Genomic DNA, 18,384 nt, shown 5'->3' on the forward strand with positions numbered 1-18,384 from the left:
GTACAAGTAATTTAATTCTTCAAGAATTAGAAAAGATAAAGGCTTTTCAAAAATCAGATTCCTTTACTGAAAATATCTTACAAATTTGAGATTGTGCCTATGTAACCTCAAACATGAATAAAAGGTAATATAAACTTTTTTCCTTTTGGGTGCTGATATTAAATTTTCTTTATACTTTTATATTTTCAATATTTTACAATAAATATATAACTTTTTAATTGGACAAAAAATAATTTTGAGTGGTTAATAAAGGAATGGGTGTGTCTTAGTGAGTAGGAAAACAGTCCTAATATTTGAAACAATCTGGCAAAGGCTTGGAAGCAAAAGACAGAAATCTGACTACATTCAAGGAGTTTGCCAGTGTTTGACTGAACTATAATTTCTATATCCTACCTATCACTTCAGTAAGCCTTGTCTTTTTACAAGGCATGTGACAAGAGAATATTGTATTAAGGTTGCCCAACATTGAGTTTATATCAAAAATGAAGACATGGAGTGGAAAGTTTTTGTTCTAGTAATATTTCTAGTTCATGAGGAATAATGGGGAAAAGTTTGGAGAAGGAAATGGCAACCCACTCCAGTATTCTTGCCTGGAGAATCCCATGGACAGAGGAGCCTGGTGAGCCACAGTCCATAGGGTCACACAGAGTTGGACATGACTGAAGCGACTGAGCATGCAGACACACATAGGGAATTTTGTTTATGTCTTCTGGGAATATATTATTTTGATTGACTCTGCCTGGGAATTCAGAGGGGAAGTTTGTTCTGTTATCTATAAAGAAAGAATTTGATGAACAAACACAATTGCTGGGGTCATGTTTAATGGATGTATTTTTGAGTTCAGTTAAACACTTTGTGCTCATTTGTCCAACCATGTCCAACTCTTTGTGATCCCATGGACGGTAGCCTGCCAGTCTCCTCTGTCCATTGGCTTTTCCAGGCAAGAACACTTGAGTGGGTTGCCATTTTCTTCTCCAGGGATCTTCCTGACCCAGGGATGGAACCCCTGTGTGTTGCACTGGTGGGCAGAATCTTTACCTCTGAGCCACAAGGGAAGGCCTGTTAAACACTGCAGAGGAACCATTTACCTCCAGACACCTAAAATGTTTATTACAAGCTCATTTTAGTAGTCAAATTTTAGTAAATGTTTATATTTGAATGTTACACAATTTTATTTCTTTCAGAGATATTCTATAACTCACTCTTCCCACTAGTTTTTACCAGTTCTCCTGCTACCCCCAATCTATCCAAATGACTGAGTTTTGCCGTATGGGTTTACTGCTGTATTCGTACATTGACAGAGATATATAAACCATGGTTTCCACAGCTGTTTCAGATGAAACTGTATATTAATGTGTAAACTTGCAACATACAGCTTAGCCGGAAAGTTATGTGGAACAGGTGACTGGGGAGATAGCTTTCACCACTTGGACTAAAGTCAATTTTGAAGGAGCTAAAAGATGCCTATCGAATTCTGGTACATGTGTGCAGTTTGAGGAGTGCATGTGCACTGCAGAGAATTCTTTATACTTCAAAAAAGCTGAAAATATGGGTGGTTAAATGAAGTTACACTTTTACACCCTCATATGCTAAGTGGAATAGGCAGCCAGATGCAGTAAAAAGTTGTTAATATTAGTCTATCACTCTTGGTTTACAATGTTTTGAACACGTGTTAGAGATACTTGTGAAGATGTAAAAGGTGAATTTAAAACCTACATCAATTATACCAAAAGTCAACTGGAAAGAAAAGGATTTTAAGTCCTTGAGCTTTTATTAATAATACAAATTCGCAGCCAAAGGAATAGCCTTAGTCAACACATTTCCATGTCCCCCTAAACACAAATAGCCTACAACCTTTGGAGGTTGTTCCTTCGAGATGTTTCACCAGTGACATCACAGTGATTGCCACCTCCCTTGGACTACTTTAGGCCCTGCCCAGAGCCCAGAAGTCCAGACAGCCTGGGAGACAAGCAGGAGTCGGAGCCCAAGTTGGAGAGAAGGAGGAGAAGCCTGCTGCAGCCCAGGGTGTCCTTGACCCTATTCAGGTAACAGTAGGATTTTTAAGCTTAGCATACAGTGTGTATGTGTGTCCAAGTTGCAGATAAGAAAAGCACAGGAATATTTACGTTTCTTAATGAAATAGACAATGCCTATTGTACACAGTGTTTCTTAGACTAGAAAGTGAATATTATTGATTCTTGTTTTCCTTTTTTTCACCTTATGGCATGCATTTTCTCCCTTCCTATTAAAAAATATCACACAGGAAAATATCTCTTCCATCTTTTCCAAGTCTCCATTCAAAGAAAGTTGATATCAAACAGTTTATTCAGAATTCTTTTGTTTTTTCACTTTGAGTCATACACTGTGATCTTGATGTCAGGAAAGATTTAAAATGAAGCCAGAATTGTCTTTGTGGGTTAACAGCAGAAAAATGGAAGATTGCTGATCTGGGGTTTTACTTAACTTTGGCATAAATGTGTGTGGAATTAGAGCCCACTCCCAATAGTTAGCTTATATGTTGATTTGATTGGATTCATCATAAATTCCCACCTTAATGCTGTGTTTTATTACTTTAAAAACATACAAAACAACAGCATTTTAAGCTTACCATCAAAGTGCAAGATATAGTAAGAGGTAAACCATAGGTAATAAAGAAGTGTAATGAGTAGCTGTCAATTCAGCGACCATTGAAAAAAACATGAAGAGTCCATAAAATATACCCTTTGAACAATTACTGTAAGGCAACACCTGTATAAATATCACTCAGGTCAAGAAATGTCATTGGCGCACTCCAGAATTCCATTCTTGATCACTTTTCCCTTTTGCCTTATCATCGGTAATCATCATCTTAATTGTTGAGCTAGTCTTATCCATGGTTTTCTTTAGAATTTTACCATCTCTGTCTGAGTTCCTAAACAATATAATTAAATTTCCTGTTTTTGGCTTTGAAGAAATAGAATTGCATTCTGTGTTTCTTTTTGTAAATTCCTCTTTTGCTTCATAGCTATTTTTGTGAAATCCACCCATCTTATTACATGGTGCTGTAGTTCATATGTTTTATTTGCTCTATAGAAATGTATGAACATACCACAGTTCACATTCATTCTATTGCTGATGAACATTTGAGTTGTTTCCAGCTTGGGGATATTATGAAAATGTTGCTATGAATATTCTTATATATATATCCTGGTATATATGTGCTTGAGTTTCTAGAGAAGGAATGAAAGAGCCAGATAAAAGAGAATTAACATTATCAACCTTAATTTAAAAATGTCAAATTGTTTTCCCAAAGGTCAAAAATTTATACTAGCCAGGGCAGTTATTTGTGGTTATCATTCATGTTTTCACTCCTACAGAGTAACCACAATCCAACAACTATTTCCAGTCTGCCAGTTCTAGTTCTGCCTCTAACTTGCTATGTGTCATCACACAAACAACTTAACCTCTGTCTAAAAGTCAGTTTCTTAGCAATTATCTTGGGAGAGAGAAAAATCACAAAACTTGTTTGAGTTGTAAATGTCAGAGGTGTTGTGAAGGTTACACGATCAAAGCTCTGGACAACTTTCAGCAACATTTTCTGAATACGTTCCTGTCAGGTCACAGTCTCATAAGATTTGATGGGACAGTTATTTTGCCCTCCCTGAGTTGGGTTGTTTTGATCATTGTAAATAAGGCCTCTTATGTTTTACATATCTTTTTACTTCTTTGGGACTTACTCAAATAAATTGGTGTTTGGATCAGGATTTAATTTTATTAATAAGTCCATAAGGAAGAATCTGCTTTAGAGTCTTTAGATTCTTTTGTTCTTTCCTGTTCTTCTCTGCTCTGGTGTACATGCTTATACATCCTCTCTACTTCCTTAATACTTCATTTTCTTCTGTTTACTTTCTCCTTCAAGCAAATCTTTGTAAAGATTTTCATTGGAAAAAGTGTAGAGGGCAAAAATATAAGTAAGAATTAGAAGGAAAGTGAAACATGAATCAGTTACCATTGGTCATATTTTAAATCAACATTCAACAATGTACCTGTTAATATAATCTTATCTGAACTTATGTGTTATAGCAACAATAACATAAAATGTTAAAAAGGATCATTTGACTGGTTTATACAATTAATAATTTGGTACACTAATAATAAAAGAAATATAGTAATTATAATTCATAATTCAGGGGAGACTTCTTCCCCCTGAACTTCCACTTTTAGAAAATGAAACACTTTTTCCCCTCAAACTTTTTCCACTCCATAGTAGACTTTTGCTCTATTTAAAATTTTATTTTTAATCTTTACTTTCATTTGGTTTGCATATTCACAGCGTCAATTATGCCACATCGTTGGAAGTAATAATATTATGTCTCTCAAAGCATGATTTTCCTCAAGTATTATCTATATAGACTATAAAGATACCACCCCCACTTTTTGAAGTGTTTACAATATAAGCACATCCTGGACTTGACTAAAAATAGCTGGCACAAGGCCTTGTTGAAACAGAAGTATCCATGGGGTTAACACTTGCTGTTTGGACTGAGTGCCTGTTATGTGAGGGACTTTTGGTTGACCCCAGTAGGCTCTATGCCCAATGCAGGGATTTCAAGAGGCCAAGCAGCTGTTGAAACTACTTAGTGCTTTCACAGGGTTAGACAAAGATAGATCAGCTCGAAACTTGAAAAATTATGGTATCCTATCTCTGTATGTAATTTGAAGCAAGAAAAATTCTAAGCCATAACTTATTTTTTTCTTCTGTTTTGGTTGACCTTACTTGCTGGGAGCAAAGCAAGCAAGCATGCACACACATACACACAGAAGTTGAAGAAAGAAAAATGCAATATTTTGCATTTTATCAAGTGAAAATCACTCAGTCATGTCCGACTCTTTGTGACCCCATAGACTACACAGTCCATGGAATTCTCCAGGCCAGAATACTGGAGTGGGTAGCCTTTCCCTTCTCCAGGGGATCTTCCCAACTCAGGGATTGAAACTAGGTCTCCCACATTGCAGGTAGATTGTTTACCAGCTGAGCCACAAGGGAAGCCCAAGAATACTGGAGTGGGTAGGCTATCCCATCTCCAGGGGATCTTCCTGACTCAGGAATTGAACCAAGGTCTCTTGCATTGCAAGTGGTTGTTTTTTTTTTTTTTTTAACCAACTGAGCTGTGAGGAAAACCCCATAAGCATCAATATAATCATCACAGGAAAATAATCAGAACTGTATTGGTCTTTTTGACATCAGGTCAAAAGAGAACAAAACAAACAAACAAAAAGACTGTGTAAGTCAAGGTTTCTCAGAGAAACAGAACCAACAGGGAGGATGTGTGTATGTGTGCGTAATGTAATTGGCTTATATGCTTGTGGAGGCTGGCGAGTCCAAAATCTGCAGGGGAAATTGAAGGCTGGAGACCCAGAGAAGAGTAATAATTCTAGTCCAAACATAGTCTGGAGGTTAGATATCTGAAATCAAAGTATTGGCAGGGTTGATTTCTTCTGAGGCCTGTCCTTGGCTTGCATATGATGATCTTCTTCCTGTGTCTTCATATGGTCTTCCTTTTGCATATGTTTATGTCCTAATCTCTTCTTCTTATAAGGATAACAGTCATATTGCATTAGGACCCATCTTAATTACCTCATTTTAATTTAACCCATCTTGATTACCTCTTGAAAGACCCTATCTCCAAATGTAACCACATCTTTCAATTAAAAAACAATATATAGTTGCATCCCAAGATACTGGGGATTAGGATTTCAACATGTGAATTTAGTGGGGGGTGGGGGGGATACAATTCAGCCTATAACACATTTCCCTTCCATAATGCTTCTATTTCCTCTGAGGAAAGAATGCTCACTAATTTCTTATGTTTTCTTTGTTACTTTCTGATAGGAGGTAAGGACAAGCCGGAGGTCTTTGGTGTGCCCTCAGAAGTTTGCCTTCGGTTCTCACCACACCACTCTGAGAATGGAACGATCCACCCGGGAGCTGTGTCTCAACTTCACCGTTGTCCTGATTACAGTCATCCTTATATGGCTCCTTGTGAGGTCCTATCAGTACTGAGATGCCACAGCTCCTGGAATTGACTGCAATGCTCCAGGGCTGTCTTCTGTATGCCCTGACATCCCACTGCTGTCATGGGATGCCTTTTCTGGCATCCCACGGCACTTCTGACCAGTTCGCACAATATCTGGGGTGCCTCCAGAGCTTCTCTCAATGGCTTCAAAGTGTTTGCCAGTAAGCATTAGATTTATTCCCCAATTCTTACTGCAAATGTGTTAGACAAGCCACAAGGTTAACAGTAAACTGGATTCATGATGACATAGAATGTTAACAAGCCCCTGATCTGTCTCACCACACATCCCTTCAACCCACACTCAGCAACCAAACTCTAAGTCAACCTGCCAGAAGAAAGAAATGTTAAAGGAAGTCTTTGTCAGCCCCTGTAACTATCATGTGAATAAAGTTAAGTCAACCAAAAATAAGACTTTTAGAATTTATTTTAGCTTCTATTTGTGATACGGCATTTGATCCTTGACTGAGACTGAAGTGACAAATGTTACAATATTTCTAGCATTTGAGATAAGCCAAGATCTTCCAACTGCTGAGGGTTTGAAACCAAGTCAATTAAGAGTGTCGTATTTCAAACAATTCCATTGGTTCAGTTTTCCTCAAACTTTCCTTCCGAATTAGTCCCAAGGGCAGAGGGAAAATAAATCCATTTCACTAGGAGGTCTGGAATACAGCCTGAACTGTTCACTAAAAGCACAAAATTTCTTTGAAGCCTTGTTTTATCATTAAAATTGACAAAGGTATATTTTATTCTGTAATATCTCCATTTGCTTTAATATATATATATATATTATTTCCCATTGAGTAAAACTGAAACATGAGTCATGTCCCTAAGAGTAGCATATTCCAGTAAGGTTATAGTCATTATGCAAATAGAGCTAGTCGCTAATAAACTACAGTTGTAACAGAGAACAGAAAATACAACATTCATGTTTGTGAATACATGAAATAGTCATTTCTTAAGCCTGTTGCTAGAAAACCCCACACTAGACAGGTCACATCTGTTCTCTGTGCTAATCTCAAGGTAACCATGGAGAAAGGGAGTGTTGTTAAGCCTCATTTTTCATAGTACCCCCATAAAGGCATTCCTTACTAAATGTAGCCTATCACTGCCCTTGCCTATGTAGCATTGTGATTCTCATTCCTGGATGCAGTTTATTTACTTAGGGGTGATTTTTCAAAATATTTTTTCTGGGTCCTCCTCAGACTAATTAAATAAAAATCTCAGGAGGTAGAACTCAAGAATCTGCATTTTCCAAAAGTCCTCTAAATAAATATATTGTGTAGCCAGAGGTGAGAAACACTGATACCTACACCAGTACTTCTCAAACTTTGATGTGATTATGAATCACTGGGAGGGCTTTTTAAAATGCAGATTCCAATTCAGTTTGAATTCTGATTTAGCCTGTATCGGGGCCTGAGACTCTGCATTTTAAACAAGCTACTTAATGATGCCAGTGCTATAGTCTATGGTCTCCACAGACTTAGCAGATTAGATTTGTGGAATTAATACACTAGAATAACCTGGAACCTTCAGAAAATGACCCAAGCTTGAGCCCTATTTCCAGGAGTTTCTAACATCACTATTCTGGGATTGAATCTGGGCATTATTTATTTTTAAAAGGATTCCAAGGTGATTCTAATGTGCAGCCAATGCTAAGAGCCCTGAAAGAGATAAAGGGGGAAAAAAGTGTTATTATTTTGATGGGTTCCCACAAAATTTGAGAAACAACAGTGTATGGTCCTCAATGTCACGTTCCTAATTTCAGAGTCAGACTACACGTATGGATATGCAATTGTTAGTGATTTAGTGTACAGCATGCTTACTCACGGGCACATAGCTCCAGGCTCCTTGGGAGAGAGTTACTAGTCTTTTTCTTACTCAAAGAAAATCTCAGAAAATCTACCAATGTTTGTATATGTGTTTGAGAAGGGGTGTGTGTGGTAGTGGAGAGGGGAATGGAAAAAAACATGACAAATTCCGTTCCTCTGAGTGTTGGTGCTGACATTTACAACAGGTACTATTTATTGAGTCTATTGTATATGAAGCCCTGAATTTGGCACTCCCGATACATTATTTCCATTTAGCAGATATGAGAACCAAAGATTGTAGGCCCCACTAACCAGATATAAGTAGTGAAGCTAGGATGACAAAAATGCCATATTAATTTCTGCTGGTAACTGCATACAAACCATGCTTAACTCTAGATCTCTAAACCATTAGAGTATATATTTTTATCCTCACATTCTTTATCATTACAAAATATCAGCCTAGTTAAAGATAATAGTTGTAATTCTCTATGGAATATTTCTTGCTTGTCAGTCCTCACCTGCTTTTTCTCTATTTTCATGTGATTGGATCTACTGATAGAACCCGTTATAGGTCACTTTTGAAGAGGTAGGACATCCTCTAGTTGGGACTAGTAATTTTGTCTAATTTCTCCCATGTTCAAGAGTCTTAGTCATTATTAAATTCCAGTCTCATTTAATAATCTCTTTTTATGTATAATCTTCCCTATGGCCTGAATTTTCCTGAATCATCACAGAACTATATCAATATTGGCCCTAGTCACACAAAAGCTCTCGAGTTACCCCCAAAATAAGATGCTAGCTCTCCTCAGGAACCAAAATGCTGAATTATGTTTGCTAAACAAAATTATAGCTCATAGACTCAAGCCTACCTAGCTTCTCTCTCTTTAATTCATTCATTCATTATAATTATGTGAAACTACAGGAGACAGTGGAAACAGTGTCAGATTTTATTTTGGGGGGCTCCAGAATCACTGCAGATGGTGACTGCAACCATGAAATTAAAAGACGCTTACTCCTTGGAAGGAAAGTTATGACCAACCTAGATAGCATATTAAAAAGCAGAGACATTACTTTGCCAACAAAGGTCCGTCTGGTCAAGGCTATGGTTTTTCCAGTGGTCATGTATGGATGTGAGAGTTGGACTGTGAAAAAAGCTGAGCGCCGAAAAATTGATGCTTTTGAACTGTGGTGTTGGAGAAGACTCTTGAGAGTCCCTTGGACTGCAAGGAGATCCAACCAGTCCATCCTAAAGGAGATCAGTCCTGGGTGTTCATTGGAAGGACTGATGTTGAAGCTGAAACTCTAGTACTTTGGCCACCTCATGGGAAGAGTTGACTCATTGGAAAAGACCTTGAGTTAGGAGGGGTTGGGGGCAGGAGGAGAAGGGGATGACAGAGGATGAGATGGCTGGATGACATCACCAACTCGATGGGAATGGGTTTGGGTAGACTCTGGGCATTGGTGATGGACAGGGAGGCCTCGCGCGCTGTGATTCATTGGGTCGCAAAGAGTCGGACACGACTGAGCGACTGAACTGAACTGAACAGGTAGCTTATTGTATTGTCCCTGGGGCTAAGATGGAGAATGAGACAAACAAGCCCCATTCTCATGTAGAATATGATTTACCAAAGGAGACATAAACAGATGGTTATCATGGCCTAAGTTCTTTGACAAGGGAAGGATAGAATGTTATTGGAGGAGATTCTAGGCAGAGGGGACAGCATTAATAAAGATCTAAAGGTCAAAGGTGAAGTGAAGTGGAGTCACTTGGTCGTGTCCAAATCTTTGCAACTGCATGGACTATAGCCTATCAGGCTCCTCTGTCCATGGGATTTTCCAGGCAAGAATACTGGAGTGGGTTGCCATTTTCTTCTCCAGAGAGCATGACAAAATCAGGAAATTGAAAGTATCTGCTGGCTGAAGTATAGAATACCTCTCCCAACATTGGCAGAAGTTATACCACATAGGGACTGATCTCAAGATTCTGACTTGAGTTGAATTTCTGAGTTGAACTACCTCTGGGATCCCTCATTGTCAAGCCTCCTGCCACTGACATTTTTCTAAATGATGTCTGTGCCTACCCAGATATTAGACTTTGAGTCTTAGAACACCTCACAACATTTATCCGTAACTGTCAGATCAGTCTTCCCCGATAACCATCACACTGTTTGCACAGCTCTCTGTTGGGTAATGGTCTCTTCCTACAATAAATTCTAGGATGCCAAGATCCAAGAATATCTTAAAGTTGAGCTGCTCATATCACAATGCCAACAAACCATACAAATTTTAAAAGGAAGGTGTGCTGTTGCCTTACACTTTTCTTCCAGTCTCCCCTAAACTACTTAATTGGGCATCTTTTGGAATATCTCATTTTTATCTAACAATTTTTTTACATTGAGGTAACACACAAGTTTTGTCAATTTCTAGCAGCACCAGCACGACACCTGGTCACCAGCTCCTCTCCCTAGGACTGCCATGTAATTAACTTTTTAAGCATAAGAAATTATCCAGATAATTCATGATATAAACCATAGCTCTAAGAAAAAATCCCCAAGGTATTCCAACCTGATCAGCCTTCAGAACCACATTTCCATCTCTGCTCCATTGACCCAGACATGAGTGTGTGAATATTGTTATAAAATGGTGGTGCTGCCATTGTTTTCTTCTAATTTGGAGCTCTCAATCAATCTAGAAGCCATCTCAAGGGGAGAGGCCCCTTTTTACTTCCACTGGGATCTAATAGTTTTTGCCATTCCCACCTGTCCCCCAGTTATTTTGGTACATGATCTTTGCTATTCCTACATAGGGTTCCGGAGCCTGCCTCAAGAAGGTAGAGTTCTTCTGTCACCACCTTGAAATTAAATCACACAGAATCCTTCCTGAAAGCCCAGAGCACCTCCAGTAGTTAGAGACAAACCAAACAAATTCTATCCCCTTTTTCTCTGAATATGTTACTTCTTCTAGATATATTTTATCATTATCTTGCTTTCAGAATGTCTTTAAAAAAATTTGACACAGAAGAGCCTTCTTAGTTGATCCATGTATCTTCTGTTCTGTTTATCTATCCTTCTTGTCCCCCCTCCCACCACCTCTTGTTTCCAACCATTTTCAACATTTGTAGTTTTCAAGTGTGCCATGTTCCCTTATCAATCCTAAAGGAATTCAGTCCTGAATATTCATTGGAAGGACTGATGCAGATGCTCCAATACTTTGGCCACCTGATGTGAAAAGCAGACTCATTGGAAAAGACCCTGATGCTGGGAAAGATTGGAGGCAGGAGGAGAAGGGGATGACAGAGGATGAGATGGTTGGATGACATTATCAACTTGATGGACATGAGTTTGAGCAAGCTCCAGGAGTTGGTGATGGACAGGGAAGCCTGGCATGGTGCAGTTCATGGGGTCGCAAAGAGTCAGACACAACTGAGCGACTGAACTGAACTGATGCTCTCTTATACTGCAGTGAGCTTGCACATCTATTTCCTTTGCCCTAAATTTCCTCTCTTCCTTCCCCTGACATTAATTTGTTAAGATTGCAACTAGGTGTCACTTCTTGAAACTTCAGTTCAGTTCAGTCGCTGAGTCGTGTCTGACTCTTTGCGACCCCATGAATCGCAGCATGCCAGGCCTCCCTGTCCATCACCAACTCCCGGAGTTGACTCAAACTCATGCCCATTGAGTTGGCGATGCCACCCAGCCATCTCATCCTCTGTCATCCCCTTCTCCTCCTGCCCCCAATCCCTCCCAGCATCAGGGTCTTTTCCAATGAGTCAACTCTTCCCATCAGGTGGCCAAAGTACTGGAGTTTCAGCTTCAATATCAGTCCTTCCAATGAACACCCAGGACTGATCTCCTTTAGGATGGACTGGTTGGATCTCCTTGCAGTCCAAGGGACTCTCAAGAGTCTTCTCCAACACCACAGTTCAAAAGCATCAATTTTTTGGCACTCAGCTTTCTTCACGGTCCAACTCTCACATCCATACATGACCACTGGAAAAACCATAGCCTTGACTAGATGGACCTTTGTTGGCAAAGTAATGTCTCTGCTTTTTAATATGCTATCTAGGTTGGTCATAACTTTCCTTCCAAGGAGTAAGCGTCTTTTAATTTCATGGTTGCAGTCACCATCTGCAGTGATTTTGGAGCCCCCCAAAATAAAGTCTGACACTGTTTCCACTGTCTCCCCATCTATTTCTCATGAGGTGATGGGACCAGATGCCATGATCTGTTTTCTGAATGTTGAGCTTTAAGCCAACTTTTTCACTTTCCTCTTTCACTTTCATCAAGAGGCTTTTCAGTTCCTCTTCACTCTCTGCCATAAGGGTGGCATCATCTGCATCTCTGAGGTTATTGATATTTCTCCTGGCAATCTTGATTCCAGCTTGTGCTTCTTCCAGCCCAGCGTTTCTCATGATGTACTCTGCATAGAAGTTAAATAAGCAGGTGACAATATACAGCCATGATGTACTCCTTTTCCTATTTGGAACCAGTCTGTTGAAACTTATCCCCAGGTAATTCCATTTTCTGAGCCTCATTCCTAACATGCTCATAGCATTTATCACATTCTATGATTTGTTTTTGTGTCTTTCCTATGTTTGTTTCTCATCTATGGGGACTGTCTTCAATGCTAAATTTTAGTTCTTAGTTGGTCCATCATTATCATTAGGTAAGTATCTATTGAACATACCAATAAATGTTTGGCTAGATAGAAAAATCCTTGGAATAGACATGTACGCATTTCTATTATTAGATTCTTAAGTTGTGCCCCCACAGTATAATAAAGAGGGGGCATGAAATCTGTAGTTCTAACAGTTCTGTTACAGTAATGAGCAAACTAAACTTCTTTTAAATTATGAGCAGTTGAAGCAACTTTTCCAAAGGCAATTTACCTGCTCTATGAAATATTCATGGTGCTTGCTTCTTTTGATCTAAATCTATCATCATTCTGAATAGTTTGAGATGTTTATGATTGACTCATGAAACCCAGTGTATTGGGTATATTTTAAAATTTATCTACAGACAAGGTAAACACTGGGGAAATTTCATTTTTCAAACTGCCTACAGGTAGGGTTAATTAACTTCACTTACAAACAGCATATTTAAATAAATCTTATTTCACATCTACTGTGTTAGGAACTTATTTAATTTCCTTTTATCTTGTGAAGTGTTTATTTTTATTGATAACTTTTATTTTAAAAGGAGAAAGTTGAGGCTCAGAAAGGACAAATGACCAGCTCCCAAACACAGAGCTAATGAAATGCAGAGATGACAGGCAGATTCAGTTCTTTCGAACTCAGATCAGAGAGAGCTCTTTCCAATCACTGTGGCTGCTCCTCTGTGCTGTCAGATAGATTCTAGGGCAGAAAGGCACAGTCTCTTACTCTGGACTTAAAGTGCCAAAGATGGCATATATCAAAAACCTCTAGGCAAATAATTAAGTTGCTCTACCACTCAATCATATGGGGTGTACAACATATAAAATTATATTTACCAAGAGTTTAAAACAAAGTCTTAGAATCGTCTTTTCTTTGTCTATCAAAAGAGCAGTGGGCAAGAAGGAATAAGAATACTGATGGCTAATTAAGCTAATAGAAATAATTGTTGATTAAAATATTTGTTCTTTGATGCCAGAGTTGTTGTCTGCTCTGGGTCCATCATGTCCCTCAGTGGTGGTAAGCCTTCTTTGTGTGTGTCTGGGTGTGGGTGTGATTGTGGGTGTGTGTATTTATATTTGCTTAGTTATGCACTTTGCATGCGTGCTAAGTCACTTCAGTCATATCCAACTATTTCCAACCCTATGGATTGTAGCCTGCCAGGTTCCTCTATCCATGGGATTCTCCAGACAAGAATACCAGGTGAGTTACCATTTTCTCCTCTAGAGGATCTCCCCAACCCATGGATCGAATCCAGGTCTCTTATGTCTCTTGCATTGGCAGGCTGGTTCTTGCCACTAATACCACCTGGGAGGTCCATCCAGGCGAAAACTAATCAGACATAGTGAACAAGCACAGAGATATATGCTGATGGGGAAATATTTTATAGGCTGTGTGCTGGGCTTAGTCGCTCAGTTGTGTCTGACTCTTTTCCCACCAGGCTCCTCTGTCCATGGGGATTCTCCAGGCAAGGATACTGGAATGGGTTGCCATGCCCTCCTCCAGGGGATCTTCCCAACACAGGGATTGAACCCAGGTCTCCTGCATTGCAGGCAGATTCTTTTCTGAGCCATCAGAGAAGCCCTTTATAAGCCATATATTTTATCAATTATATCAAATTATCACACATACATTTTATGTTTGCGTTTAGCAGTAGACTTAAAGCAATCAGTTGTACATATCATGAGTAGCTATACTCTGTGATGACTTCACAAAAAATTTTTCTTTCCATCCTGAACACGGAGGCAAAAGTATAGCTAGAAGTAAAACAGTAGCTTGGAATTTTGATAGGGAGACAAACACTCAGTAAACAGTACTACTGATTTAGTAGGATAGATCTTATAGGCGTGGTCTAGATTTTAGGGTCAGTTGTCTATCACTGCTGTTGTCTTCTTCTTGACCTTTTGAAGGTATATTTTCTCTATTTGAACATTGTTTTCATGGTGAGTTTGAGGTCAGAAATCCTCTCAGTAGTCCAGTCCAGTTCAGGGGCCTTTTAAAGCGGGGAATACGAAGTCAAGAGTTAACTCCTTTCAGTTTCACTGCAAATGAACTAGCTAAGAGTTCTTCCATCTGAATTTGAAAAAATCCTTTAAATAATGCCTTTTCCAATATGCACAGTCTCCTGGTTGCTGTTCATGAAGCACCTGACCTTCATCCAAAGGTATATTACTGTGTTGAACTTCAAAATGGTCTTTGAATGTCCTTTTAATAATTCAATTAAACATTACAATAATGTAACATAGCAACAAGGAGCCATCTAGGAAGTGAGTCTTAGGTATCAAATACCAAACCTCAAAGACAATTAACAATATAAGAACTTAATATCCACAAAGGTACATTACTGAAACATGATTTTTCTCTTTAAAATTACCCTCATTTCTGCCAACTATAGCCAAATCAAGACTAATTTGTTGGCAAAATAAGTCTGGTTTCAATAAAATTGTCCTAATTATTTGCATAAGTGTGCATCATTTACAAAAATGATCATATAGATTCATTTAAATTTGACTTTGCTGGAACTTTTCATGAGGAATCTCAACTTGAACTTTTAAAAAAATCTCTCAAGGAAATTACCTTGTGGTCAGTTTAGAAATAACCAGCTTCAGGACAAAATCCTTTCTTTCTCCTTAACAAAAAATTTCCATTCTTCATACTTTCTCTCACCGACACATAACCTACTATACATATACAGTCCTTTTAAAATCTTAATTTCTAAAACTATCTGCTACTTTGTAATAATTTTCAAAAAAACATAAAATATACTAATAGTCTAAAACATATTTAGTCTCTCTGCTATAAGAAGTCAAAGTAAGTAAGCATAGAATTCTTTGGCAATAAATGCTTCAGCATGTTATCTTAATTAAAAATGTTTTAGGCATTCAATGAATTCCTGTTATTTAACTTAAACAGCAAAATTTAAAGCTTCAACTTACCAAAAATATGCATAAAATATTTTTAAATAGACATACCATAAAACAATTATTCTCAGAGTTCACCTAAAAATGTTTAAACCATTCATCTCTATTTTATTATTTATGAAAATATCATACCAAGTTATGTTTCTTCTTGATTATTTTGTAAAAGAGATAACATGAGCTTATTGACTTTCAGTAAACCTATATATAATAAAAGTATTATGTCTAATGTTGATGATTCTAAAGACATGTATGTATTAATTAAATCAACAACTTAAACTAACTTTAATACCAAATACTAACTTGGTATTAACCAATTCAGCATTAATCAAGTGTTGAATACTTCCCAGATCCCATGAACATGAGTTATTTGGCTTAATTTTGGCCATACCACGTGGCTTGTAGGATCTTAGTTCCCCAGCAACGGATTGAACCTAGACCCCCGGCAGTGAAAACATGGAGTCCTAACCACTGAATTGCCAGGGAATTCCCTCTATTGTATTTTTGAAAATTATATAAATGCTTATTTGTTCATGTCAATTAAATAGAGGCAATTTACAAGTTATTTTTTGAAAATGCTATCTAGAGATAGAAATATGTTTACAACATACATACATACATACATATACACACATCCTGATAAACACAGAGATCTCATACTTTTTATTTTAAAATTCAGTTATGAGTCAGAGATTACAATGTAAAACTCACCAGCATATACATTATGGTTGGAATAAGTATATTCACTTGGGTTTAAAAAAGGCTTCTTTACCCATGTTTTGTTTTGTTTTTGTTTTAGGTTCTACTGATAGAGCCACGTCGGAGGTTAGGGCGGGGCGGCGGAGAGAGTTACCCCACGTCCAAGGAGCGGCTGCTGCGCGGGCGGGCACAGGAGGGCGGAGAGGAGCTACTCCACGGTCAAGGTCAGGAGAGGCGGCCGTGAGGAGATACCCCTCGTCCAAGGTAAGGAGCAGCGGCTGCGCTTTGCTGGAGCAGCCGTAAAGAGATACCCCACGTCCAAGGTAAGAGAAACCCAAGTAAGACGGTAGGTGTTGCAAGAGGGCATCAGAGGGCAGACACACTGAAACCATAATCACAGAAAACTAGCCAATCTGATCACACGGACCACGGTCCTGTCTACCTCAATGAAACTAAGCCATGCCGTGTGGGGTCACCCAAGACGGTCGGGTCATGGTAGAGAGGTCTGACAGAATGTGGTCCACTGGAGAAGGGAATGGCAAACCACTTCAGAATTCTTGCCTTGAGAACCCCATGAACAGTATGAGAACACAAAATGATAGGATACTGAAAGAGGAACTTGCCAGGTCAGTAGGTGCCCAATATGCTACTGGAGATCAGTGGAGAAATAACTCCAGAAAGAATGAAGGGATGGAGCCAAAGCAAAAGCAATACCCAGTTGTGGATGTGACTGGTGATAGAAGCAAGGTCCAATGCTATAAAAAGCAATATTGCATAGGAACCTGGAATGTTAGGTCAATGAATCGAGGCAAATTGGAAGTAGTCAAACAGGAGATGGCAAGAGTGAATGTCGACATTCTAGGAATCAGCAAACTAAAATGGAGTGGAATGGGTGAATTTAACTCAGATGACCATTATATGTACTACTGTGGGCAGGAATCCCTTAGAAGAAATGGAGTAGCCATCATGGTCAACAAAAGAGTCCGAAATGCAGTACTTGGATGCAATCTCAAAAACCACAGAATGATCTCTGTTCGTTTCCAAGGCAAACCATTCAATATCACAGTAGTCCAAGCCTATGCCCCAACCAGTAATGCTGAAGAAGCTGAAGTTGAACAGTTCTCTGAAGACCTACAAGACCTTCTAGAACTAACACCCAAAAAAGATGTCCTTTTCATTATAGGGGACTGGAATGCAAAAGTAGGAAGTCAAGAAACACCTGGACTAACAGGTAAATTTGGCCTTGAGTATAGAATGAAGCAGAGCAAAGGCTAATAGAGTTTTGCCAAGAGAACGCACTGGTCATAGCAAACACCCTCTTCCAACAACACAAGAGGAGACCCTACACAGGGACATCACCATATGGTCAACACCGAAATCAGATTGGTTATATTCTTTGCAGCCAAAAATGGAGAAGCTCTACACAGTCAGCAAAAACAAGACCAGGAGCTGACTGTGACTCAGATCATGAACTCCTTATTGCCAAATTCAGACTTAAATTGAATAAAGTAGAGAAAACCACTAGACCATTCAGGTATGACCTAAATCAAATTCCTTATGACTATATAGTGGAAGTGAGAAATAGATTTAAGGGACTAAATCTGATAGACAGAGTGCCTGATAAACTATGAATTGAGGTTCATGACATTGTACAGGAGACAGGGATCAAGACCATCCCCATGGAAAAGAAATGCAAAAAAGGCAAAATGGTTGTCTGAGGAGGCCTTACAAATAGCTGTGAAAAGAAGAGAAGTGAAAAGCAAAGGAGAAAAGGAAAGATATTCCCATTTGAATGCAGAGTTCCAAAGAATAGCCAGGAGAGATAAGAAAGCATTCCTCAGCAATCAATGCAAAGAAATAGAGGAAAACAACAGAATGGGAAAGACTAGAGATCTCTTCAAGAAAATTAGAGATACCAAGGGAAATTTCATGCAAAGATGGGTTTGATAAAGGACAGAAATGGTATGGACCTAACAGAAGCAGAAGATATTAAGAAGAGGTGGCAAGAATACACAAAAGAACTGTACAAAAAAGATCTTCACGACCCAGATAATCACGATGTGTGATCACTCACCTAGAGCCAGACATCCTGGAATGTGAAGTCAAGTGGGCCTTAGGAAACATCACTATGAACAAAACTAGTGGAGGTGATGGAATTCCAGTGGAGCTATTTCAAATCCTAAAAGATGATGCTGTGAAAGTGCTGCACTCAGTATGCCAGCAAATTTGGAAAACTCAGCAGTGGCCACAGG

General features: G+C 38.7%; 1 protein-coding gene across 1 annotated transcript; it reads left to right on the forward strand.

The window, feature by feature from the left end:
* The first annotated feature begins 1,934 nt into the window (after positions 1–1,934).
* SLN (sarcolipin) lies at positions 1,935–6,465 on the forward strand. The gene is made up of 2 exons (XM_020891382.2): positions 1,935–2,045; positions 5,873–6,465. The coding sequence occupies exon 2, from the start codon at positions 5,948–5,950 to the stop codon at positions 6,041–6,043; it is 96 nt and encodes a 31-aa protein (XP_020747041.1). The 5' UTR covers positions 1,935–2,045; positions 5,873–5,947; the 3' UTR covers positions 6,044–6,465.
* The last annotated feature ends 11,919 nt before the right edge of the window (positions 6,466–18,384 follow it).

Source organism: Odocoileus virginianus, chromosome 10 (genome assembly GCF_023699985.2).
Source record: "Odocoileus virginianus isolate 20LAN1187 ecotype Illinois chromosome 10, Ovbor_1.2, whole genome shotgun sequence".
Taxonomy (NCBI): Eukaryota; Metazoa; Chordata; class Mammalia; order Artiodactyla; family Cervidae; genus Odocoileus; species Odocoileus virginianus.